At 36.6% G+C, this 27683-nt stretch overlaps 1 protein-coding gene across 1 annotated transcript in view; it reads right to left on the bottom strand.

Moving 5' to 3' along the window:
- The window catches only part of fras1 (Fraser extracellular matrix complex subunit 1), a 69618-nt gene that overhangs the window by 21822 nt on the left and 20113 nt on the right, over positions 1–27683 (bottom strand). The window contains 22 exon segments of the mRNA XM_043238214.1: positions 670–821; positions 913–1160; positions 1259–1387; positions 1687–1818; positions 3396–3428; positions 4068–4205; positions 4693–4807; positions 5376–5492; positions 6507–6682; positions 6820–6979; positions 9913–10233; positions 12529–12613; positions 13788–14058; positions 14168–14308; positions 14476–14616; positions 15862–15939; positions 15942–16001; positions 19071–19217; positions 20779–20925; positions 22527–22682; positions 24334–24477; positions 24583–24723. Coding sequence (XP_043094149.1) covers positions 670–821; positions 913–1160; positions 1259–1387; positions 1687–1818; positions 3396–3428; positions 4068–4205; positions 4693–4807; positions 5376–5492; positions 6507–6682; positions 6820–6979; positions 9913–10233; positions 12529–12613; positions 13788–14058; positions 14168–14308; positions 14476–14616; positions 15862–15939; positions 15942–16001; positions 19071–19217; positions 20779–20925; positions 22527–22682; positions 24334–24477; positions 24583–24723 — 3232 coding nt within the window.

The raw sequence follows: 27683 nt of genomic DNA, 5'->3' as shown, positions 1-27683 counted from the left end.
GAAAGAGAGCTGGAGCACATTTTAAAATATTGTAGAAAACATAAGGTAGATGTTCCATCTGCTTAAAAGCAAACCCCCAGAGGATAATAGTCAAATATGGGCAAAGATATAATAGCCTGAGAGAACTGTTTCATGTTTCATCATTTCTCAGCAGGGCTCAACAATTTAAAGCAATTAAAGAAGCTTGTGTTGTAATGCATGTCGAGTCTCCCCATGCACTTCAACTACCCAAACAATTTACATGCCTCATTTATATTTACATAAACTGAACTAGGAAGGACACATTAATACTGGTAATGATCTAACAAACACATTGACAAGACTACCAGACCACATACTCAACATAAGAAGAACATGCAGAAAAATTGTGTCAAAAATTAAAGCAATCGTATTTAAATTCAATGAAAGAGAAAGAGAGCTGCTAAGAATATATAAAATATATATATATATATATATATCTGATACTGGAAGGCAAGGCAACATTCTTCATTTTGAGTTTAATTTTTATTTGATAAAATGAATCAAATATAAAAATAAAAATAAAACTATATAGACATAAACATAAAAAAAATAAAAAAATATATATATATAAAACCTATTCAAAATATTAATAAAAGCTATAATAGTATGTCAATGATACTAAAATAATACTGGATGCAGGGTGTTTACCTGATTTTGTGGTTATTGATGTCCTTCATAGTAAAGGAGGAATATTCACTAAGTTCTTCATGGTCTGTTTCAGTCTTGGTTTTAGTGAGGATCCCATACATTGGTACAGAAACTAACTGCACAAAAATTCTCTCATCGGGAGATTCATTATCCTACAAAACATTGTTAGTTGCTTTTAAGTATATTGGAATTTACCAATTTTAACTTTTACAATCAGCTATTATGTAACATGTCATTACTTACCATATAAGCTAACTGTGAACGTCTAATGACAGTACTGCTCTTCTCTGCCACCTCCATTGACAACAAGGCCTTAGGGTCGCGTTTGGGAGCGTCACCTTTGACCTCTGACACCAAGACCTGCACCGTGATGGAGGTCATGGAGATCCCGTCCGTCACAGAGAACATCATGGAGTCCTCCTCAGTGGTGAGACCTGCATGCTCATACTGCAGAGTGTTCCTGGTGACATCACTGGAGGTAAAGGTGTCCCCTGAGGTGAAGGAGAGTTTTGATAAATAAACCAAAGTAACTGAAGCCAAGTATCATAAAGAAGAAAACACCAGAGAGAACCAAAAATGCTGTACGTACCATTGACCATCTGGACCTGGGAGCCAAGGTCCACTCTCAAGAGGGTCCCATGTAGTGGCCCCTCCACCAACTCAAACTCTAGTTCTTCAGGTGCCGTATCAGAATCCGTCACTGCTAACTGTTGTCCACCTATATGACAGAAACAAGTCAATGTAGGATTAAACACATAGGGTGCTTTCACACTTGGTTCGATTGCCTGCCCCTTCCCACTGCCCCGGCTCGACGGTGTTCATGTTATTTTATTTGGGTCCGGACTGCAGTTTCTTTTGTACTATTCATCTAGTTACTAGTACTTCATACTACTTATGAACATGGCTTTAATAATAAAAAAAAAACTAATCAGTTCTATGTGTAAAACTTTTTGTAAAAATGCCTATTAATTTACTCTAATTACTTTGTAGCACTTTAGCCAATACACGTGTCCTTACCCACTGGTGCCCGGCCGCCGAGACTGACCTCCAGGACCGGATCCAATATCTCAAAGACTGGCGGCTGCTGATGATTGGCCAGCAGCAGAACAGCAAAGTCCATCTCTGGTGTGGTGTGCTCTCCATCAGAAACTGACATAAGAGAGGGAGTAGGAATAAGTCACACACGCACAAAAACACTGCTGACCTTCAGGCAAGTTTTGTATTCTGCACTTCAGCTCAATACAGCACAGATGAATGAATGTAACTTAGAAACAGGAAGAATGAATCAGACAAAGAGTGAGAGTAAACGAAAAGAGTAAGACCTATAAAGACATCTTACATCAAATCCATCATCCTCTAGACACTGAACATTACATGTGATCTACAGGGACAACTCGGCACACAAAACTATTCAGCATTCCTAATAATACATTTTCTTCATAAATATCAGCAATGAAGGATGATGTGTATAAATGTGTGTTTGTGAAAATGTGTAACCATGGTTTCCTAGTGTCCTCCAACTTAACGCTTTCTGTCTGCAAGATAGCACTGTATTGATATTGTGGTAAGGGAATTGTATTTAACTTCTAAAATTAACATTAAGTATTAATATTCTGCTATTTTAATTTAGCCCTAATGTACTATTTTACAAGACAGACCACTTAGGAATAGGCATGACCACAAAGGTGAATGTGACTGCACATTTAGCTGTTTTTGTATTTTTAGAAATTTAAGCTACAAATAGGGGATTTACTGCCAGGGATGCTAAAAATGTCATAGTTGCAGGGTCTTGTATTTTTTCTTGTATTTATTTCATTTATGTCTATATCTATAGCCGCCTTGTCTACTTATTTTGTGATTCTACTGTGAATCTAAAAACAAAACACGGTTTGAGTATGAAAACAACTGCAGAGTGCTTTTACATTTCCCAAAAGAAAAAAAAGGAATAAATCACAACAGTGGTGACGTATTAAAAAAGGATAATTTATATTCATGTATTATGATTTAGCTTTTGTAAGGGTAGAGGCGAAGAAGTTAGTCTTTAAGTCTTTAAAATCAAAGTTACAATTTACATATTTTAAATGTAAATGAGACAAAACAAAAACGTGTTCCTGCTAGAACAATGAAAAAAACCAAAAAAAAACTGAAAACAAAACATTTGAATTTAAGCTGTGCATGTTAACAGATAACAGCTGAAATACTCTATGTTTTATATATCACTGTTGTTGTTTTCCTTCAGTTGACTGTATGTATAAGTACATATGAATAAAAAGCTCTTTTAACATTGACTTCTGATCCCATTGTTCCATGACAGTCTGTTGTTACTCTCCATCCATTACTAAAGGCACTAAAAGGAGTTTGTCTGCCCTACAGTGCCCTGTTTCCATCCAGACACAGAAGGGCATATGAGCAGTCACAGCTCTGATTCATGGGCGCCATGAGAAGAAGATGGATGCACAGTCGTATCCTGCTGTCAGGTAGAATAAAGCATATGGATGGACATCAGAAAGAGAGAGGGAATTATATTCCCTCTTAGGGAAGAGAAGGTCCCATAAATAAATAACAGCAACACACCAGGGAATGTGGAATCAGAGGCACAGAGGGATCTGTCTATAGTGTTCCAAGGGAAGAAATGAATTCTGCGTTAGCTGGAAGCGTGTAAGGTAAGAGAGAGTAAAGCAGAGTCGCACGGGGTTACAGAGGCCAGAAGTGATTATACTGTATACCTGTGAAATGGAGGCTCACTGATTCTGGGAGACCTGCAGGAATGAAACAACGTTAGTGGTTACTTTCACAATCAGCTGCTAACAAATCACAATAATTAGAGCGCAGAGTGAGAGACTATTTCGTATTTAAACAGTTAAGCTGGAGAGGTGAGTTTTACAAACGCATGCATAGCTAACAATGCCTCAGATGTTGGGTTTGACAGCTCAGAGGCACCAATTAGCATCAGATTAGTACTAAATCAACACTGTGCTGGCATATTCTCTAATTAACTTCCCACACAAACCGTACACATTTCAAATTAATGAGTGCGTCATTACATTACTGCGTGCTACTATTGTTGCATCCATTGCAGAGCACTGTAAAAAACTGCAATTAAAAAAAATGTTTAGGATGCTATATTTTCTAGTTGATTCAGAAGAGTGGTTGAGCTCAGAACTTGCACTCAGGGGTGGGTTAGAAAGATTTAATCAAAGATACAGTAAAAAGAGAAATATTGTGGATTGTGTAACAATTACATTATGAATGCGACTGTTTACATATATATTAAAAATGACTTAATTTAATACAAGAGTAACTCTAGTCTTGAGTGTTACATAATTATTCAGAAATTATTCTAATATGCTAATTTGGTGTTTAAGAAACATTTTTAATGTAATCATTTAAAGACTGACCTGTAAATGAGTACTGATAAAGCTCCTGAAGGTGGGAAGGGGCTTGTGGGGGTCGGTAGATAATTTTGCCACTGTCTACGTCAGCTTGGGTGAAGAGACGCACATGATGGTAAGGTCTGTCCTTGTGCTCCAACGTACCTGAGAAAGAAGAGTGACATATTTATATTAATATTAATATTACAATCAGTTCACTACTGCAAGCTTAGAAATGAAATGAAATAGAGCTTGTGGGAGATTATTCTGCTTCCATGTGCTTAATTTACACATACACATCTCAGTGGCAATGTTTTTTTTTTTATTAAAACAGGTGAACATTTCTTCTGCATAAATTAATAAATATTCATGAGCTGTCACAACCAGCATTTTTATGCTTATTCTATGTCATTTAACCCAAAATAAAAAATTAATCCACAAAAGGATTTAAAACATCTATGACATATGAAGTTTCTCATAATGACATGAAATGTCTATCCTTCCACTAAAGTCTCAGCAAGTTTCACCTTTGAAGTCTTCTACTCTCGATTTGATGGTACAAAAAGAAGAACAAAACAAAACTATCAGGCTTCCGTTATGCCTGTAAGTGTCCTACTCCTCACCCCTATGACAATAATGGAGTTTTAGTTACCGTGGCCTGAGGTAAGCGCTTTGGTGATGTTGTAGACAAGCTTGTCGCTGGGCGTCTCAGAGTCAGTGAAGGAGAGAGCAGACGGAGATATCACAGTCACGCGATCTTCCAGTGCCTGCACACACACACATACATAGCCAAAAACATTTAAACTAATGATGACAAAAAATTCTGGAGATAATATGGATCTCAAGTCAGATAGTCCAGTGTTTTCTAATGTTTTTAAAGAAGTATCTTATGCTCACCAAGACTGCATTTATAAATAAAAACGTTAAATTGTAAAATATTAATAAAATTTAAAATAAGCGTTTTCTATTTTAAAATAATAAAAATTTCAATATCAACATTTCAGCAACCATTATTCCAGTCTTCAGTGCCACAAAATTATTATAATTTATTATATTATTATTTCTGGGTTCTTCAAAAGAACAGCATTCACTTGAAACTTTTTGGTTAAATGTTCTTTAAAATAAAAAACTAAAAACATACTGACCCAACTTTTTAAACAGCAATGTATAGCCTATATTTCTCACCATAAAATGGGGAATAAGATAGTATTTTAACAGAGTAAAAACAAAAACAGACTAGTATAGTATTCTGACTAAGAAGTTTCGGTTAAAAAGCAGGTTCAATACCCTAACTGTTAACTAAAATCTTTTCATGGCCTGCTGTTTGAATCTTACAGTGATCTGCAGGTCGGCTCCAGGCGAGAGCTGAGGCAGGCCAGGGGTCTGAGGCATCACTCCTATAGTGAAGGTCTGCGTATCACCCAGAGCCTCTGGATAGACCTCACTTGAAACCTGTCAACGAAAGCACACACACATGCATGAGCAACTTTAATATAAACAAATACCACCTGTACATGTATACACTCTAAAAACGCTACAAAAAACTAAATATAATACATAACTAAAATCAGACTCGAAACCCATATTATTTTAGGTATTTCATTAAATCTGTCATCAAATCTAATACAACTTTACTTCAACAGTGATGTTTGAGCAGACACCTTACAAACAAACTAAACTGTGTCAAATCATTAAAACTTAAATCTTATTTAATGTCGGCGACACAGGGTGTAGCCTCAGGCAAGACAAGAAGAGAAAAGAAGAGAAAGCAATTTTCTCGAAGACGACAAAAAAACTGTTGTGTCAAGAGTCATTAGGGGTTTAAGCTGATGAATTAAATGTGATTGAATGTGCTTTAATGCTGCTTACACTGATTTGAAGACAAATTAGCTCATTTATACCCAAGTAATGCAGTGAGGCTGGTGAAGGAGAAGTAGGACAAATGGACAAATTGGCCTAAGAGTGTCAAACAGAGCTGAAGTAAAATGGAGAAAATAGTCCAATAGCATCAGAGAGGAACAATGTGTTTATCTCTCTGAGACGTTTGTATTCCCCTTCAGGCAGCACTTGTAAAAGGAGATACACTGATATAAAAGTCCGATGTTGTGTGTGTGTGAGAGAGAGAGAGAAAATGAGAAAGAAATTCTGTTCAAAAGTTTGGGGTTTGGAGGGATTTTTTGAATTTGCATTCATTTGATTGACAAAAATTCAACTATAATACCATGAAATATTATTTTAGTTTATTGCAATAAATAATATTACAAAAGCTTTTATCTGGTGCTTTGAACATGGAACAGTGACTTCTGGATGTGTGTTTGATGCGAGGAAACAAAAACACCAAGACGAAAGAAAAAAAAACAAGAAGTTAAGTGGGACATACTGCTTTAAATACTAAGCCAAAGAGCTCTTGTCAAAGCGACATTATTTGCCTTAGGATAAATGTAATGCTAAATTTGTGTGTCTCACCTGAAACTGAAAAGTGTCTCTCTGTGTCCCAGATCCATAGTGTCTGTACCAAACAGTCCCTTCGTTAACATCTTGCTGTGTAAATGAGCTGGTTGGTGTGGTATCCTGACTATCTGCAAAGGACTGCCATGCCTCCATAGGACCATCAGCGGGCATAGACACCAGCACAATCTCTCCTAGACACATAAACATTTAAGACACCTTTAGAAAGAAGCACTTCAACTTTTTATGCTTATGGCATTGAATTAAGTTCAGAAAGAAAGACAGATTCTGAATAAAGATTGCTAGAGACAGATGATGATGATGATGATACCGTATTTGGGCTGTCCACTCTCTGAATGAATGGTGTACAGGATTTCAGAGTCACGGCTTCCCTGAAACTGAGCACTGAGGCACTTCTTAGACAGCTGGACCATTCCTCCCTCCTTCACCCAGGTCTTGGGCACTGAACGCAGGTGAGGAGTCAAGCCAACCTACAGGGAAACCATAATGTATCATTATTAATATTTTTGTAACAACTGTAATACTTTTTCCAGGATTTTTTAATGAATAGAAAGCTCACAGGGAAAAAAAACACAACATTTGGTAACACTTTAGATTAGGGAAAACTTCACCATGACTTTTCCCTCAATAAATTCCTAATATGCAGCTTTTTAATAGTTGGTAAGGTAATTGTTAAGTTTAGGTATTGTGCAGGATTATGGATGTAGAATAAGGCAATAATATGCGCTTAATACTAATAATTCTAATAAATGGCTAATATTCTAGTAATACACATGCTAATAAGCAACTAGCTAAGAGAACCTAAATAAAGTGTTATCAAACATTAATTTAAAGTTGGTACAAAAGTCTTCTAATAATACTGTAGATTACGAAACACATTCAATATATTTAGTTGTTAGGTTTAGGTATGAAGTAAGACTAAGGTCATGCAGAATAAGGCATTAAAATATGCTTTGTAAGTAGGCCTAGTAATAATCAGACAAAATGCTAAAAAGCATTTAATGCTAAAAAGTATTTAATGCTAAAAAGCAATTACCTAATAGTGAGAACTGGTCCATAAAATAAAGTGTTACCAAAGTAAAAGTACTCATTTCTTATTTGAATGTACTAACTTCAAACTTTTACCATTAGGCTGAAGTTTTTGCAGATGTGCAGCGGTTTAATCATTATAAAACCACAAGAAGATGCCTTTCTTGCATTTTATGTTGAGAAACATCAATGCCACAAGAAGATCACAAAGACGCATGTTAATCATACATACTCAGCGATCGCTATGCCAGGAATCTTTAGATCCTAACAGGGCTCTGAACATCCCTGTGCTAGCTGAGGAGCTCATTGTAGTGAATAAGATCATCTGCTTCACAGATAATCAAAGACCTTCAAGGACGTGGGGAGATGAAAGCCCAGATTCACAGAGGAAACACCTTGGCAGCCTTCCACCACCTTCCTGCTGATCCTGATCACCTCTCTGAGAACGGGATGGATTTATAAAGCGAGGTTTTCACGAAAGAGTTCACTTAGAGGTCAAAACTATAGTCTGTTTCTAAAGAGTCTCACAAATTAATTCGGAGTTTTGCTACATTTCATGCAGTGAAAAAGCTTTTTTTGCTGGTGTAACCTACTGTACTACATAGTCATTTTACATAACATTTCCAACTTCAATCGAATTTCGATGTTTCCACATGAAGGCATTCTTTCTGTTTTCTTGAAACATCTTGTACAGTGACAGTGATAAATGGCAAAGTTTCTTTGTTTCTTTTTTTTACCTTTCTCTTGATTTCGAGAGCAAAGTAGTGGAGAATGTGGATATTTGAGGTCTCAAAGCCACATTAAATCTAGGATCATTCACCAGTGCTGACCAACATGGATCAAGTACTATAAACAGCAAATGACTACTCTCGAAAAGGCTAATTGAAAGTCAGCTTCCTCTTTTATTTCTCTGTCATCATTGCAGAAATGCACATTCTGTATTAAAGATTTTAATATCAAGGACCTTGCTCCCAAAGCCAAAGCCAACAGGTCATCAACCCACAGTTGCCATCTCAGCCTTCACCTCTTTCTGCTCTCATCACCTTGCGTTGTAGATGTAACATGACCTTTCCACTCACTGTTGCTTGTGTGAGTGTAATAGACCTTGATGCAGCCTTTATCCGATTCTGCCCAGCAAAACATACTGCGATCCAACTAATAAAACTATGTGCTATTGATCTGCAAACTGAGTGTTTACTGCGAAACAAGGCTTCCATTAGACAAAAGCCGCTTAGGATGGTAGATAACAGGCTGCAGCAGGGAACAAGGCAGGTGTAATCGGATGACACTACAGAGAGATATGTGGATAAGGGTGTATGGAAGGGTGGACAGAACTTGAAAAGCAAACAAAGTGCGGCAATCTGTCTAGACATCAGCAGGCTAAGGGCATGGCAAATAGTCAGGAAGGGGGGATATCAAGCGTAAACGGGGTGGTGATGATTGTATATGAATAGAAATAAGTATGAGAGAAATGTGTTCACCCTGTCATGGAAAACACTTTATGCGCTGCAGTCTATATCACAGAATCTATCCATTGTGTCTCAGTGTGCACAATTGTATCCTTAGGGGTGCTTAAAATATTTGTACCATATCTACAGGGTACATATTAGTACCTTAAGGTATAAATATGATCCAGTGAAGGAAACAGACACCAACAATGCACTATAAAAGTGAAAAAAGCTGTAATCTGTAACCAAATTTGAGCTGTTACCAGCTTAAACCCCTTTAATAACGGGTTTTCAAAGCCAAAATATGAACCTAACTTGTAAGGGATTCCCTTCTAAAATGATAACAGATTTTTATGTATAAATAACCATGCGGGGTCCATCTCTCTGTCTCAGACTAAAAGCATGTAAAGACCCATTGATACTTTATTAATACTTATTAATATTAGTATTAATCTTTTAACATTTTGTTTCAAAAATCAAATAACTGGCTTTTATATTATCCCTGTTAGCACATTATTAAAATATTTTTAGATCTAATAAGTGATGTTAAATTTTTTCCTTGCTGTACCCCTTTTGAGGGATTTCATCATGATAGTGAGCATAAATAACACATAAAACAATAAATATTTCAGCAGTAGCCTACGGCTCAATCACCTAGGTATTTCAGCATCAGGTGGAGTGCAGGAATCCATAATTAGCCAAAAATCCTTGATCTAAGTCCAAAATTTAGAGGAGCTGATGACCTGCTTTTTGGCACTTAACATTTTTTACACTAACATGAAAGTACATGACACATTGATAGGTCTATAAATAACGATAAGGTAACTAGTATATCATTATAAGTTCAAAAATACCACAATTATGATGAATAAATACGAACTGTCAGTTAGCAAATCTTTTTACAGAGTAAAACCTGTTAAATTGACCTTTTGTGCAATGCTGATGTAAAACAGGATGTTCTGGTAGCTTTGCCCATCGTTGACCTGCAGCAGAAGTCTGTCCTGGTCTCCTTCTGAACCGTCATGTACATACTGCAGCTGCTCACCATCCAGGTCTTCCAGTTTAAAGTGGGTTACCTGCACATCACCGTGTAAGTGTGTCAGGTGGCCATGCTGAGGCGCATCCAGAACCGTGATGAAAACATCTTGTGGATTATCGAGGTCACTGATGTGAAGAATAGATCTGCTGATGGCGGCTGTCTCACCGGAGTTAATGTACAGTATTTGGTTGGTAATCACAGTGGGTGCCTGTGAAAGAGACAAAAAACATTAAGACACAATTCAACCAAGTTTCAATTAAACTGGTTTTAGGAAAGAGAAAAAGATTCTTAGAAAAGTATTTAATATTTAATTATTATTAAAAAAATTCTTATTCTGTATTTTCCATTTTTATTTTTGGAAAAACGCATCGGATTGAGCCAAAAAAAGTAAAAAAGCCACTTATAGTAAAACACACTCCTTTGGCAGTGAGGAGGCGTGTCTTGAACAGAACACTCTTTATTTCTAACACACCACTTTTTTTTAAATTGGCAAATTTTCCAACTGCCCAAGAGTTAAATAATTGAGTTGTACCACTTTTGAATCCATTCAGCCAATCTCTGGGTCTGGTGTAGTACTTTTAGCTGAAGTTTAGCATTGATCATTAAATCTGATTGGCCGTTAGCATCACAGATATTTCAAAATAAAGGCAAGTTCATGTTGGGGTATGGCCGTGTTTGTTTTGGTGGCTTCAAATATCAGCATTGTTTATCCCATCAGTGCTTGACTACTGTAGCTCAAATTAAAGACAAATGTGTGAAAATAAGAGAAATGGAAGGCTGATTTTGACGGATATGAGGTCCAAATGCATGGACATGGACACAAATAGATAAAAATATTGTGAGAATACAACCTTAATTTATCTATCATGACTTAATTCTTTTGTTTTTGGCCTAATTTTATAGCCAAAGAATGGAAATGGCAAATGCTGTAGGCAGATTTGTGCTGTCTACATGAGCACCAAAGCATTTCATGCACAATACGCTTTTTGTTTAAAGATATTCACATTAATGATCATTCATTAGGTTGCTGCTGCACAAAGCTGTGGAGAAAATCAGGCCACTTTTGTTTACCACTGCACAGTAATGACAAGAGTAAACGGTTTATTTTCAAAAGACAATCTTTTCCCTCAGGGAGGGATTATTATTGCCTTTTTTTACTCTCTTGCTCTTATAGGAATAGATTTGATGTTCTCTCTCTCTCTTTGCTTTGAGATACAAGTTACATATTTCAGCTATAACTGCTCATTTAACAGCAGGAAGTGCTCTGACATCTTGAGTTGCTGTTATCAGCTCATGTGGGGCAGGAATGTATTTTGGGTGTTATTTGTCGCAATGGCATCCATTAGATTTATGTCGAGGAGCTCAGGTTTCTGTGTGTGTGTGTGTGTGTTGATTGGGCTTCTGGAGGTCAGACAGCAAGACACAGGCAGTTCTCTGGAGACTGTATCTATGAAGTGTAACTAAATGCTGCAAAGAAATGAGCAATACAGAGAGAGTGAGAGATAGAATGGGGAGAGATGCTGGCTCAGGATGAGCTATAATGCTCTCCTCAGAGTGAGGATAATGGCCAGTCAATCTGTGTCGAGGATGTGGACTATGGGTGTAAGCAAAGACAGGAATATGGCAGAAACTTCCAATTTTACATAGGCAAACCCATACATTTTTAATGAAGGAATTGTGATAGTCAATAAGGTGACTTTAAAAATGGAATGATGTTATAAGAGATGTCCTTCGAGCCAATGGACTTTGTCCACCTCTAAGCATGGGTAAATGCTTATATTTCTTAAAAAACATTTTGATGTAAAGATGTATGTTTAAATTCATTTATTGGTTTATTTTTTGAAGCAGACAGTGAAATACAAGCTGCTATATGAAATGCCTTGCATATATGGCAAGGCATGTATTTTGGAACAGTATTGTTTCAAAAGCATCACATTATTTACGAACCTGCTAAGAGTGCGTGAGCTCTTTTTAAATAGGTCATTTTAAATAAGGTAAAATATAAGATTTTAATTTGTTTACCTTTTTGGGCACTACATAATTGCTTTGAGTGAGTTTATTTTGACTCTAAAATGTATGAAATAAATATATGTGGGCGATTAAGATTTAAGAAATGTTATGCTGTAGTAAACTGTGCTGCTTTAAATACATTTTTAATAAAAATAGACAAAAGCGGGATTAGTTAATGATGTCACACATGCTCTCAAGTGAGAATGTATCTTGGAGAGTGTTAAATATTTACAGTGAGTGTCAAAAGGCTGTAAAGAGAAGGTTGTGTGAAAAGTCCTAATGTTTGTATAGTTTGCTCATGTTCATTTAGAATATTAGAATTATTTAGAACATTAGAACAATGTTATTCCTATGTGTAATTCGTGCAATTTATTAGTAAATGAGACCACTGGTCCTCACAGTCTTCTGTCTCCTTTATGTTTTATCTTTCTTGTGACTGCGGAATGATGCTCCATTACTCAGCATTCTTCAAGATGAGTTTGTGTGTGTTTACCTGCTGGGAAAGCGCCTGCACAGGAACACTCTGAGGCTGGGAGAACAGCTGAGGATCTGCTGCCCTTAGCATGAACTGCCCACTTCTGCAAAACAAGCCAACATTACACTGCTGTAAATAGATTCAAGGATATAAATAACGAGTCAGGGTTTGCCTACATTTTGCCTGAAATCATATAAATCGTGGGGCTAAGCCGAAAGAAAACAGCTAGGTAAACATATTAAATAACATCACACAGTTGAAAAAACCACAGCAAATAATGTCTTAATGAAAAAAACAATACTAAACAATACAAGTCGATGGGAAGTAATAGTTTTCATTTCACACTGTGACAAAAACAAACTTGTCCCTATGTGTAAAGTGGATGAAAACGACAGAAAAAGATAGTGAATAAAAAACTCGGAGAAGCAAAAAGCAGAGACCAAAATTAGAAAAAGACTGAGAGGCTTTTAAACAGAAATGATTAAGGCGGAAAAAGTGATACATTTGGGAAACAGAAGGATGAGGAATAAAATAGAAGCAAGAGTGTGAGGGCACACAGATCACTTGTTAATTAAACCACAGAGCAGAAGGAAGGGAGAGGAGCTATTAAGAAGATAAACTGTGAGAAAGTAGAGAGAGAACTGAAGGTCAGCAGTCAGCCTGACTTAGTGACTGCCACACAATCATTACAAATGCTATGGCTTATGAGCACTGAGTGTATATGTGTGTGTGTGTGTGTGTCCTGTCAAATGCCTCACCAACTTCACCGAGGTAATTAAAGCTAATGACTAGCGCACCCTACTCAAACTCAGTCCATCCCCCAAAACACATTCTCAACACACACTCGCCTTAATATAAGGCCATTTTAATACAGCATCTGAATATCCAAAATCTGTCTGTCTTAGCAGATATGGGCCATATCTCGCAGGAAGCTACGAACAGAGTCGCCACCAAAAGTGATATTTTCAGGAGATGAGAAATGAAACGTTTACCATGAACTATAAATAGTGAGTAAATAATATGAATGATTGTACACTTCCATATATCATCTTGCTCATATATACTGAAGACTATATAATTCACTCACTCTCAGACTGCATAAATGCACTGTAATGCTGTTAATGAGAGTAATACATTATAATGCTATAGGTGATGGAGGACATATCCCTTGGTCTACTTTTGAATCATTATATTTTTAATGACTTCTGCATGTAAAATAAATTTCCTGGGGAAACAACCCAGGATTAATTCCATCACTCCATGTTACACGCACTTACTTAGGCTGCTCTTTGTCGTGAATGAAGCGCACAGCTCTACGTTTGAGCTGAGTAAAGGTGAAAGTGTCGTCTCTGTCCAGTGCTCTCTCTACATCATTCTCCAGGACCACAAGATGCCCGTTACTGGGTGGCTGAAGGAGCTGGAGCAACATGCTCTCTGATTGGCTATCTGCATCCTTGATTGACAGGAGCCCCGGATCCAAGGGTTTAACTCCACCAATAGGAACAAGCAGAGAGCCATTGATGTAAAGAGATGGAGCGCGGCTGTTTGCTGTAGATGCAAAAGTTGACGCGATGTTCAAACACTCACACAGTGAACATTATTAAAAATTGTGACCACGAAGGCATTCATTTCTAACAAACATGTGAAGTTAGGTTACCATGGCAGGCTCTTGTTTTTGGGTCAGCGTAATATCCGTGACCACAGTCCAGGATGCACTGGCCACCCTTCAGGAAAGAGTTCTCAGCACAGACGCGGCAATCACCTGCACTCACACACTCCAAGCAACCAGCTGAGCATGCTGAGAAATAATAGCAGACAATCTGTCATGAGATTCAGGTAGAACACGAGAGGGAACTGCGTCACACCGTACTGAGCACCTCTAAAATTAGCAGGCTTGTAAACACACTAAAATGAGCAATCTAGGCAGTCACGATCACCCACCTAGACCAGATACACAGCACTCACCAGTGCACTGATGGGTCGAGGTATCTAAAAAGTAGCGTTTGCCGCATTCCAGCACACACTGCCCATTCAATACGGCATATGGCAGCTGGCAGCGCTGGCATCGGCCATGGGCCTGGCACTGCTCGCAGTGTTCATCACAGCCTGTTCACAGAAAGAATAAGCGAGAAAGTCTGAAGACATGAAATTTATTTCATATGAATTTCATATGAAATGAGATCTAAGTTTTTGTCTATCACTTTACATTATGACATTTTAAAGATATACACTTTTGTTCAAAAGTTTGGGGTTGGGAAGATTAAGGGCCAGGTTTACTAACATCTTGGCCAGCAAACTGGCATTAAAATAGTCATTTTTACTGAAGATGCACAGGGAGAATTAGCACTGAAAAGGCGCGGACAGTTTTTTTTTTCCAGACACAAAATGTCTGGGAGGGGAGTACTCAAATCAACCATGTAATGCAATTTATTAACGTTTGTGCTGAGCAAATTATTGGTATTTATGGCATTATTAAACAACCAAGAAAGCATATCTTAAAATATTTTGCTCTTGAAATGGCTGTAATTGTTGTTGCTAAGAGGAGGCACCTTAGAGAACAAGTGGCAAGTCACACGTATTAATTCATTGGTATGGAAGAAGAACATATTATCCATCATTTGCCAAGATGTGTTATTTTTAATTTAGCTTCAGGAAATAAAAGATGACTTGGAACCCTCAACTAGGAGAAACATACTTGCAACTCTGCATTTTTTGACCTTCGATTCTTTTCAACATATTATGGCTTGTTTATGTCTTGTGATAACGCTAATTTATGCTTATATTTCGCTGGTTGAAATGTAAATCTAGAGTCTGTTTATGTTTATTTTATAACATGGCTGACTCTAGACTTTTACATTAATAATGAAAACTATAATAATATTTCATTATTACTAATATTGCTACTATTAATATTATAATGCATTTATAGAACATTAATAATTTATACAGCATTTAAAACAGATCAAACTATAATGCATGTTAAATAACTTGAGTTTCCTCTGTTGCATTCTGCTGAAGTTTAATACTGCATGCTACAATAACTGGATAATGCTGTTTAATTAATATTCACTTAAAAATCACTTTTCCAGGAACTTCTTCAATCCAGTCCACAACCAAACATTGCTGATAGACTTGTCTTTCAGTCTCATTTGAAATCGACCCATTAAACTGCCACTAAACCTTGGGTATAGCGCAGCGACTGATGTTGGCTCTATACAGCAGACATTAGAGGGCCTGCCTTCCTCCCCAGCTGTGACAACTGACTGAGAGATTGAACTGTCAAAGTTTATTGAGTTGGAAAATTGATTGGTTGGATTCATAATGAAGGTCGTTATTTTTTTGATGACTTACTCAGACATCTCTCAGCATCCTGGTAGAATCCCAGCGAGCATCCTGGCACACAAATGCCATCCTGCAGGACGTATCCTCCATGCACTGCAGACAGTCACTACGCAGGGGTCCACGGCATGCGTTACAGCTCCAGTCGCATTCTGAGAGAAAGTGAGTGGGAGGGATATAGAACGAAAAATATGATAAATTGGAGTGTGATTGAGGAAGAGAGCAAAATAAGAGCAAATGAAAATGGAAAAAAATGGCCACGAGACAGTGATAAGAGTGAAAACTACGATTTGCATTTGTTCAAGAAAATAACAGCATTTTCAAGGCAATGCATGACAAAGACCTATCACTTTCAATTCATTATGTAAAACAGCATCACTGCATGCAGGAATGGGGAATTTTCTAGAAATGTTAATTAATAAATCAATATGCCGTGAGAGGCTGTGCTATAATGATTATACTGTAAGTAAAGTTCCACACAAAGTCAAGTGTTTAAATACTCCACAAATCTGTTATTATAGCTAGGGCCGGAGCGACATATCACATGCTATATTCATGTCCATCTCGTCAGTCAAACTGGTTCCTTGATTAGCTGTAAATCTCAATCACCTGTTTTCCAATGGAGCGTCAGTTAATACACAGAGTCATAGATCACTGACGAGCAAGTGAATATAGCATGCAATGTATCACCCAGCTCTAATTGTAACGCAAGTAGTGACGAATCTTTTCTTGCATATTGTGACATACAGTATGAACATCTGATTAAAATAGATTATTAAAAAAAAACACGTGTGACAGTTGCAACAGAGAGATGTATGTCATTTCACTATAACATTTTGATTAAAAGTGACTTGGTCAAAATGTAATGAGACGTATAAATAAATTTAAATAATATTAATAAGAGGCATTTAAAAATAGATATGATGAATTTCCATTAGCATTAGATAAAAAAATTCAATGAACAATAAATAGTTCCATTATGTTACATTGTTATGTATAATAAATAAACAGATTGTCTACCAAGTAGCAGTTCATTAGTCCAACTACAAGGTGTTGACATGGTAGCTGTCATGAACCGGTGGTATTAAGTTCTGTACACTCACCACATGGACTCTTGCACTACACTACTGTTGCACCTAACTCTGGTCTTAATTTCCCATACTCCATTGCAAAGATTGGTTTATTCAGTTGCTGACTCTCACCTGATTACACAGCTGTATCCAGTGAAACACACACTACTTAAGTCTTGAACTTCTTCTCACTCACTGCTGAGTATTGTTTAGCATTTATCGCTCACCTAGTGATAGCTATAGTACAGAGCCTTTCTGTGTTTCCTTTGCTTCATATTGAATTATCGCTCTCCTAGTGTTAGCTGCGATTCAAACCAGTTTTTATCTTATTCATAATCTAGCTCTGCCTGTTTTCTCGTTGTTAACTCTCTGTAAGTGTTTATTGGATTGACCCTTGTCCTGCTGCTTTGGACACTGCACGCTGTCCGGATCATCGCTCTCATTATCAGATCATCGTTGATTAACCCTTGCTTGTTTTCAGACTGCTTTCTGGTTTTCCCCCCACATACCTGTTTGCCATCGTTTGACCCTGCCTGTTTTGACCACGTCTTTAAATAAAGCCTTGCACTTGGATCTGCACGTCTCACGTCTTGTCAGCCCCATTACAGTAGCACCTTAATATTTAATTAATATAGAAATTGCCAGCTCAACTAATCAGAATGGACCATTCTTCCTAATCGACCATTCTTTTTTCTAATTGTAATTGATCATAATAATTTTATAGCTGTTACTCTGTTGATTTTAGCATGGCTGGGAAACCGTATATACCAATTAAAAGCCATTTTAAGTTTTAATGTTAAATAAAATATGCTGTACTATGAAATTTATGAATATCAAAAAAAGACAGTGCACCTAAGTCTGAAACGACCTGCAAAGCCAAGCTTAAATAGTGTCTCTAGAAAACCAAGAAATATGAGGGATTTCAATACACGACTTGACTTGCAATGAGAAAGAGAGACAATGTTTCAGTTCTCATATCATCTATTTAAAAGAGCACTAGCTGCCCATGTGATCACTCACAGGCAGACCTCCACTCTCTAAATCAGCTCAGCTCATTAAAAAGCCCCATCATGCTTTTTCTGTGCTCTATCTACATAACCTCATCATCTCTCCCCTCATTCACTAAAACTATTCTCCTAAAACATTTAGCTGAAAAGAAGAGTGGTTAACTTCATTTAACACCACATTTGTGACGTCTATAAAAGCAGCTCATTTGTCCAAGCCCTTCTTTCACATTACCCATCCATAAAGACACAAACAATGATGCGTAGCATTATTAAACTGCTCCCTCCAAATATTGTCAAGGTAACCTTCATTCACTGTACTGCAGGAGTAAACAGCTTTACATGCCAGTAAAGCAATCATATGCCTGCTATTATTGTCTCTCTTTCTGCTTCATTTCACACACACATCCAAAAACTCAAGGGACAACAATTAATCTCAACAGTATCTCCTTTTGATCTCCTCTAAATCCCATCAAAATGAAAGTAAGGTCTCACAGTATGGGTTCTAGTTTAACATATAAATCCCAAATCACATCATATTAAGATCTGAACACACAATTATTAACAAAAAACAATCTTCTCTGCAATTACTCTTGCTAGCGTCTCCACAGTAATCTTCTATTAAAAAAAAAATATGTGACCTTAATTACTAGAATATACACATCCTATTTTTCCCAGCTGTTCTGTGTGAATGTGTCTGTTATAATAGACTGGACAACATGTATCCATAGACTTGCTAACTTCGCATGTGATTGCAAAGAAAAAACAGGCATTGCTACCAGATTTTCAAGTCATTTTTAACACTACAAAATCAAGCAGAAACATGTGCCTTGTTGCTAGGAGACACGTGATAAATGAAAACAATATGTGTTCTAAGCCACAAAATATCAACCATGTTTGATCCTTCGACTGGATGAATTCCCAAAAAAAAAGAGTCCATCATACACTATGACCTCCACTATGAGATCTCTGAAGTGAATACGATGAAAGTTTAATGTTTATGAAGCAATAAAAAAGAACTTGGCTTTTTAAACACACACATCAAAGATACGGGATCAGTCATTTTAAAAAATGCATGACAATATCAGGTTTGTAGTCTAAATGAAGATTATTCCACATGTAACAGTGTAACCGGGCCGAGACTCACCTCTGCATGTGCGTGTGGTGGTGTTCAGGTAATACTGATGAGCACAGCTCTCATACTGACATTCCCCAAACAGAAGCACTTTAGCTGGGTCTCTACATGATGTACACACACCTGCCATCTCACAGCTCAGACACTGAGTGTCGCACACTGAAACACACACAATAATCATTTAATCAGTACTTATCAGACAGTTAGATGCACTTTAAAAAGATCCAATGCATCAGAATTTTACATCAAAACGCCCACTGCTATGATTAGTGTCCATTCCTCATATATGGATGCTGCTGAATTTAGGTTAAAAATGCTGAAATACTCAGTACAGCATCAAACGATCTGTAATAACAGACAAAGCAATAGTGACTACACTATAGTTAACAAAGTAGGGCTGGGCAACATATTGAGCAATATATATTTATACCAGGGGTGTAGTCGGGGACATACGCAGGTATATGTCGTATGCTTACTTTCTGTCCAGCGCTGTTTGTGTATTGCAACTTCTAAGGATTAATATTTTAACATACCCACTTGTTTTGATATTTTACAATTTACTGTAATGTTAGCCTGTTAACTGCGTCCCATGCTGTTGTGTTAAATTGATTCTTTGTTATAATTAGTATAATTATAATCACTTCTTCTTATCATTCTGTTTTCCAGCTCATTATCTACTGACTGCACGTGTCCGCTCTCCACTCCGTGCCCATCAGTGTTTGGTGCGCCGTTCAGAATAATATATATACGAAGTGACATAACTGGGAAACACACAAACAAATAGTCTGTGTCACAGCTAAGCTGTTATGAACGAACGAACGTCGAAAAGGTTATGAACGAACATTCATTTTTAAATTAATCTAGTGAGTCATTCAACCAAATCAATTGAATGAACGATTCAGTGATAAAATTAGTGACTTGTCGTCACTTAATGTCAATTGTAGTTTCATAATTAAAAGTATAATTTCAGTTATTTAAAATCAATCAGCCAAAAGCAATATATAATCAATAAATCAATATAATGTTCATATTTATTTCTTTTGATTGGTATCTTATACTTCAATTTTCCTTGCAAAAGTCTCTATGTTTCATCTAAAATTAGCATTTTTATCAGGCTCCTATGCTTAGGTTCAGCTATTTTACTCTAGTTGCAATGTATAGTCGGATAAAATGCTCATATGAGAAGAAAATTTCAAACAGCACTAAATTCTTCACATATTCTATTCTATTGTGAAAAGCTTATGAATAGAACTTTACAATTTTAAATGAAAGAACTGGCTTAATTGACAAGATGCACATGAATATATTGTGCTACATATTGCCCAGCAACAAAGCATTGTCTTTTAGTCTCAGTCTTTTTTAAAATCTTGCATAGAATTGTGCCTTGTTTGTAACCAAATTCACAGTAAAATAAAGTGAACAAAGCTCTTACTGATGCAATCTATTTTTCAAGAAAAATATAGTTCATCCACTCTTTCCTAATGTTATAGGCAATCACAACGTAGCACTGCAATGCATTGTGTTGTCTTCAGAGCTATAATTATCTTTTGGTTTATATGTAAACCTGTGGCTCACGTTATTGATACCAATGCAATCAATACAAGCTGCTTTTAGACTAACGAGAAAGTTCTGTAAATTACAGGATGTTTTTATAGTTGTCAAAAGATCAAGGAATTTAGATTTCTCAGTTAATGACCCCTTAATGTAAAAGTGCACTTACTTTGGCACACCCTGTTTTCATCAGCGTAATATCCAGTTGGACAGCGAGGGCTGCAGAGACCTGATGGGGCCAGAACCTCAGGGGCCAAACAGGAAGTGCAGGAATGAGGACCATCCCCACCGCACTCCTCACAGGTAGAGTGACATTCTGGAGTAAACAGGAACAGGACAGTAAGAACGATGACAGGATAATTATGTCAAATGTTTCTCAACAAAAATATGATACGGTATGATAAGTAAGGCAGGCTTAATTTTTCACCTCAATATAATAGTATATGAATGCATTAAATATGCACTTTATACACACTGTAAGCTGTTGTATTTAATTGATCTAAAATATGCACACGCAGAAGGGCTCAGTTTTAGCAGATAAAGGTTATTAAAACCAAAGAAGCTTGAAAAATAGAGCATTTTGACATTTTGACATTTTAATCAGTGCGGTTGCCAAGGACAGTCACGTTTCATGACAGCATTAGACTTGAAAGGAAATCAGTTGACGTCCCAACACTTGGTACTCAGAAATTTCCATTCACATATGACTTTTAGTCTGCTGTCAACTTGACATATCACCTTCAAACAGCGCAAAGACATCTGACGAAGCTTTGCAAAAGTAAATTACATTATTATTTTTAATTTATTAAAGCACGTGAGAGGGCTATATACGCACATCGGCATATAAACACTTTTGCACACACACTCCTTGATATCACCAGGTAATTAAAGAAGGTCATAATAGTTTATAGATCACATCAGCATCTTAAAAGATTCCGCATTAAAGCCAAGCACTACATCACACTCCCTAATAAAAACAAATGCACCATCTCATCTACACTGTCAGCAAAGGAGCCACTTTGATAGCATAGCAGGTAATTGCATCAAGGTTATGAAAACAGAGGCTCCGGCTATATTACATTGAGATGTCATGTAGAATGACAAACCAGTGTATAAAGACGATGCTGGCACTGAGATTAGACGCTGTGTGTGACTGATGACGCTCAATCTACATAATGAAACTCAATGCTGGAAATAAAGCAGCACACGTTTTTCTCACAGGAAGGCAGTTAGATGGTGGTGAAAGACGTGATGAATTGTCGTTGTGTGATGCAAATTAGGGTTGCACTTGAACCTACTTTGAAAAGCTTATTGCCAGGGTTGCCATCAAAATCATTTTGTCTATAAAAATCTTTCCTTCTACAATCAGTTAATCTGAAGCAAAAAGCGACTGTAAATTTTACCTATTGCGCTGAAGGCCTGCTTTTTGGATCAATTTATAACTACATATAAATAAGCAATCTAAGAGTGAGGGAAGTTCTGTAAAAACAGGACAGCGAAGCTCCATTGATCCCATTATTTATTCATGAAGATCTCAATGTCACGTCAACATCTTAATTGTTATCTGATTTCATGAATTAATCTTGCTTATGTCTGTAGCATTACATATTGGCGTTGCATTAACTGGCTATGTTTTGTACATTATAATTACAACACAAAATGAATTTTATATATATATATATATATATATATATATATATATATAAATATGAATCTAGAATAAATCATATTTTATAGGTGAAAATTGGATGATAAAATATATAACATATATTATATCATTTATATTATATATAAATAAATAATATACAACGCACTGAATCATTTGTAGGATGAGATAAAAATGATGTCTTCATGGTTGTGGAAATGCATTTTTTTTTTTTTTTTTTTTTAGTTAAATTTTTCCCCATATTAACTTACTTTTGCAAGCTCCGTGCCACCGGTAGTATTTGGGTGGGCACTGCGGTACACAGTGATCTCCCAGCAGCAGCATCCTGGGAACCTTACACCACAAACAAACAGTGCCAAAACCAGACTGCAGGTCTGCCACACACCGCTGGCATCCCTCCTCACACTCTGACAGAAAAAACAAACAGACGCAGAGCACACATTATTATGCATATCCATAAGAATATCCCGAACTGAAGAGAGGAAATGGAGGAAAAAAGATCTTATCGTATTCTTATCTTCAAAATGTTCTAAAGGTGTAAAAGTAAACACTGTGTTATCTGCATATCCTCTCTCACTTCTTATCAGCTGTGAGAGCACGCTGGCTTCATCGCCATGGACACGCTGAGGGCGCTGATAATAAGAAGATGCATATCAACCAATGAAAATCCTTGTTGGCTCATTTCTCAAGCTGAGTGATAATATACGGGCATCAGTAGATTCTTTCAATTATACATATAGTTCATGCTTTATTGAGTCAACAAGATCTAAGCAAAAAATGAGGTCTGTGAAACGTTTCTGAGAAAAACAGTTACTCAAACGGTAAAAAGTGCTGCTGTAACCTTCAGCATATAATAAAAACAGGAGTGCTGATAAATTGTAAAACAGAGAATAAGGTTATTATAAATGTTCTTACATAGTAAACACAATGTATTTTTCAACATGTTGACAATAACAAATCCTTGTAATTACTGTCTGTGGATATTTCATGTTTTTCAGATGAACTGCATATATTTTGAAATCTCAAGTCTTTCACAATGATTCCACTAGCACCTTTACAACAGCAAGGACATATTTACAGGACATAAACTCATCCGACCTGAGCCATTTCAATATCAATTTTCAAGCTTTGATTTAGGACCCTTTACTGTTACATAAATCACACAGCTGACCTTATATCAAAACATCATAATCAAAGTTTACACTAGTTTTAGAAAAGTTTGTGCATAATGTGCATAAACATGTTTTTAAGAGGAAAAGTGGCTAACACTTCTCACTATTAACTAATTGCTTATTAGCATACCTATTATATTCTGTACCCTAATCCTACCCAATACCTAATACCTAAATTTAACAACTATTAATAAACAGCTAATTAAGAGTGCATTGAGACAAATGACATGGTTAATGGTTTGTTAACATTGGGAACTGGGCTTTAAAATAAAATGTGACTGAAAAATGTTTTAGTGATCTAAGATGTGTCAATATCTTTATAACATTCACAAATTTGGGGTCATTAGGACTTTTTAAAGAATTTATTACTTTTATTTAGCAAGGATGCATTCGATTAAACAAATCCGGCAATAGAGATTTTCTTTAATGTTACAAGATTTTTATTTCAAATAAATGTTTTTACACTGTTTAAACACTCTATAATTGCAGTTTTTTATTGTAAAACTGTGCTAATGCCTGCTTTGAATGACAGTCACGTTTTTCTTCTAGTGTAGATAAGTGTATAATTTCTCTGCTTACTGCTTCATATTTGTTTCCTCATTTGTTTTCTCATGTTAATGAGACACAGACTGGTACTTCAGCCACATTTACCAAGGCTCAAATAACAGGATAACACAATTGTGTAGTTTCAGAAACAAAACTGCCTCACATATTCCCCCATTTACATATTCTTGGCATTGACATGCCCTTTGAACAACAAATCCTCTCCTGAAGGCATCCTCCCCTGTGCCCATTTGACACCTTAAACCCAAGCTGGTGCATTGACCTGAGATCAAAGGTGTCACTTGGAAGTATTGTAAGAACGGGAAGATTGATTTTCACTCACCAATGCAGTAGCCCACAGCATTCAGGTACTGGCCCTCAGGGCAGCTGGTTCTGCAGTAGCCGTTATGAAGACTGGCGTGGGATGGACAAGCAGAACAGTCAGCTTGAGACGAGCCCGTACACTCTTTACATGATGGATGACACGCTGAGGGAAGACAAAAGAACTACATTACATTCATAAAAGAATCTACTGAGTTGTATCCACAGGGACACAGTCTTTAGTACAGAACAGAATAGCACCCAAAAACACCTTGGCAAGTATGGTCCTGAACATGAAAACCATAGGGGCATTTATTGAGACACTGCCCTTGATGAAGGACAATGGGCCGTATACAGGAAGTACAGTTCTGGAAACTTCCAGCAGTGCAGCCTGAACATGAGATGTGACATTCTGAGAGAAAAAAGAAAAAGTGATATTAGTCACAGTGTTGTAAACAAACTCAAAACTATGTACCAGATATCCCAATATAATGTAATATAATATAATATAATATATTTTATATATAATATATTATAAGAGATACATACTTTTATACAGCAAGGATGCATTATAATATAAAAGATGTATTTTTGAACTTTAAGATTCAAAGGAGCCAAAAAAACAACAAAAAGAACAAAAGAAGAAGACTGGAGTGCTAGCTGCTGAAATTCCAGCTCTGTCGTCGCAAGAATAAATTCTATTTTTAATTATATTACTGTTAATGCAATCAAATAAATTCAACCGTATTGAGCACAAGATTCAAAAAATAAAAAAACACACAAAAAAAAATGCAAAGTTAAAAATGTTTTTAATTTAATTTTATTTTATTTATATACAAACACAATAAATGTGTTTCAACATGGCATTGAAAAAACTACCACTACAAGACGCTGCAAATAATAATTACAACAAGTTTTAATAAAAGTTTAAAATACTGACATACATAAAACTTTTATAGGTAAGCACTCCACTAGGATTACTAGGCAAATCAGAGAGCTGATCGCATCACAGGGCTTGGGACAACGTTTTGTAGAAATGATGCTCTATCTGCCTTTAAGCTGTATACGCAGACAAAGTGCATTTGCTCTAAAAAGGCTGTCAGTCAGAGATCTGTTCCATGTGCACACAGCTGAATGAAAGCAGTGGGTTCCAATAAGAAAGCCTGTCATGGGTGTGAAGTCTGGACTCGTCTCCACTTCTCTACCAGATTAAATGTGAGGGACGTTTGGCAGACACATGCAGACAACACGCACACACAAACATACATAATAACTGGAAAATACAAACATGCAGAGGCTTTTTTTGGAGTAAAGCATTGTAAAGCGGCAAGCATGCCCCACTGCGACCCAAATCATCTGCTTGTCTTTAAATTTTTTGTCTGTTCAGCCAAGTTTTATGTCAATCAGAACAGACTTATCTAGCCCTGTAATTCAGTACATTCCCTAAAGAAGAATAGTGGGTGTGCTAAATACTAACCCAGGCAATCTGTATTCTACTGAGTGAATGAGAGACAGGGCTAAGCTTTCTTTTAATGCATTTCTGAGACGCACATAAATATGCCTAAAGTCCTCACATATTGATCATTTTTCTTTTAAATGACATTTTAAGCCCACTGGGTGTGTTTTGAAATGAAGCCAGGATATTGGGAATGGTACATGAGTTTTGAAGGTTCACAATGATGGGATGAATATTTTTGATCGATTTTTAAACCCACACCACAGTTGAGAGTGAGATAGGATAAAATAGGCCTAAAAGGTATGGTTAAAATAGGCCTAAAAGGTATTTGTTTTTTTCGGGGCACGCAAAACCACACTAGCTAACCACACTTGTGTATAATATCATTACATTTACTTCAATTTTCCTAGTATCTAACTAACCTTTAACTAACTAGGAATCTTTATATTAACCGTTAACATATTTATAACTGATCTGTAAAGTATTTTATAATGCATGAATGATGGTTATTAGTAAAGGTTTTAACGGTTGCCCACAAAGAAGTAAATATATAGAATAATAAATAGAATCATTTAAAATGATTTAAACCGACTCTTGCTGTCAGATCACACAACAGTCACGTTCCAATCTAATTATTTTTAGTTCTCGTCACCCTGCTGGGTGAGACTAACACACAAACATATAGAGGTCTGTAGAGAGACTGACTTTAGAGGGATTTACAGACTGGAATTTCCTCTGCATGATATCGGATCCATCAGCACATCCACACACACACTCATTCACACACACTCCAGACAAGTAGCCCCGAGGAAGCTCTACATTTTGTCTGAGCATGCTGGCTCAACACAAAGGTCTTCATTGAGAAGAAAGAGGCACTTGTCATTATTATAGCAGTGAGATTCATGACAGTGGACTCATTGAATGAACAGCACACTGGTTACTTTCTCACCACCTTCAGTGATGTGCTTCTATGTCAACTAAAAATTATATAATCTTTTATTGATTTGGTAACACTTTACAATTAGCTTTCATTTGTTAACGCATTCTATCAATGGTACTATCAATAAACAATCATTTAAAAGCAAGTTATTCTTATTTTATGCATATATTAAAGTGCCCCATTACGGATTTTTCACAATAACCTTTCAACACAGCTCTAAGTGAACGAAAACATCCTGCAAATTTTTAATCTTAAAGTGGACAGTGTAGTTAATTGTCTCTCAATTGTCAGTTGTCTCCGAATCGCTGAAAAGACCTGGGAAAGCTTGATTTTCAGGTTGGTCTGAAAGAAAATGCAAATTCATTCTTTGCCACTAGGTGCCGCTTTTGGAGCATAAAAATCACTCAAATCAAATCAATCAAACACTGCTTTAAATGCAAATGAATGCGTTCAGAGTGGTTAACACTGCTAAAACGTTGGATGCTACATATGGTCGAGTATCTATGTGCCAAAAATCTTACTTCCAGGTTTGTTTTGCATAGTTGACATAATGACGAGATTGCGCCAATCAACACGCTTTGCATTCAACACGCACTGCATGGGATTCGCACGGGAAGTAGGCATATGTTTTCAAAAGAAGTGTTTTGGTTGTAAGGGAAAGATAACCTCGTTAAGCTTTCCAAGAGTTATGCAAACAGTGGATGAACTTTGTTTTTCCACTGCAGCAAAGGAGTTTCACAAGTGTGTAAGTTTACATATGTTTTATAAATGAGGCCCAGTGCAACACTGGATGTCTGTGTTTTGTTCGCAAACGGCGCAAATGATTGTCACTCTTTAGCTCCGCCTACACAGCGCGCCACCAGGAGATCAGCTTTTTTTTTTTTTTAAAGAATCGTAAAGCTGTATCTTTCTTTAGAAATATGACAAAGCTAAAGACTTTTTGGTGATATCAAGGATGCAGTACTATTCTATAGGT

The sequence above is a fragment of the Puntigrus tetrazona genome, chromosome 5 (genome assembly GCF_018831695.1).
Source record: "Puntigrus tetrazona isolate hp1 chromosome 5, ASM1883169v1, whole genome shotgun sequence".
NCBI lineage: Eukaryota > Metazoa > Chordata > Actinopteri > Cypriniformes > Cyprinidae > Puntigrus > Puntigrus tetrazona.
This window is presented reverse-complemented; position numbering and strand designations above follow the sequence as displayed.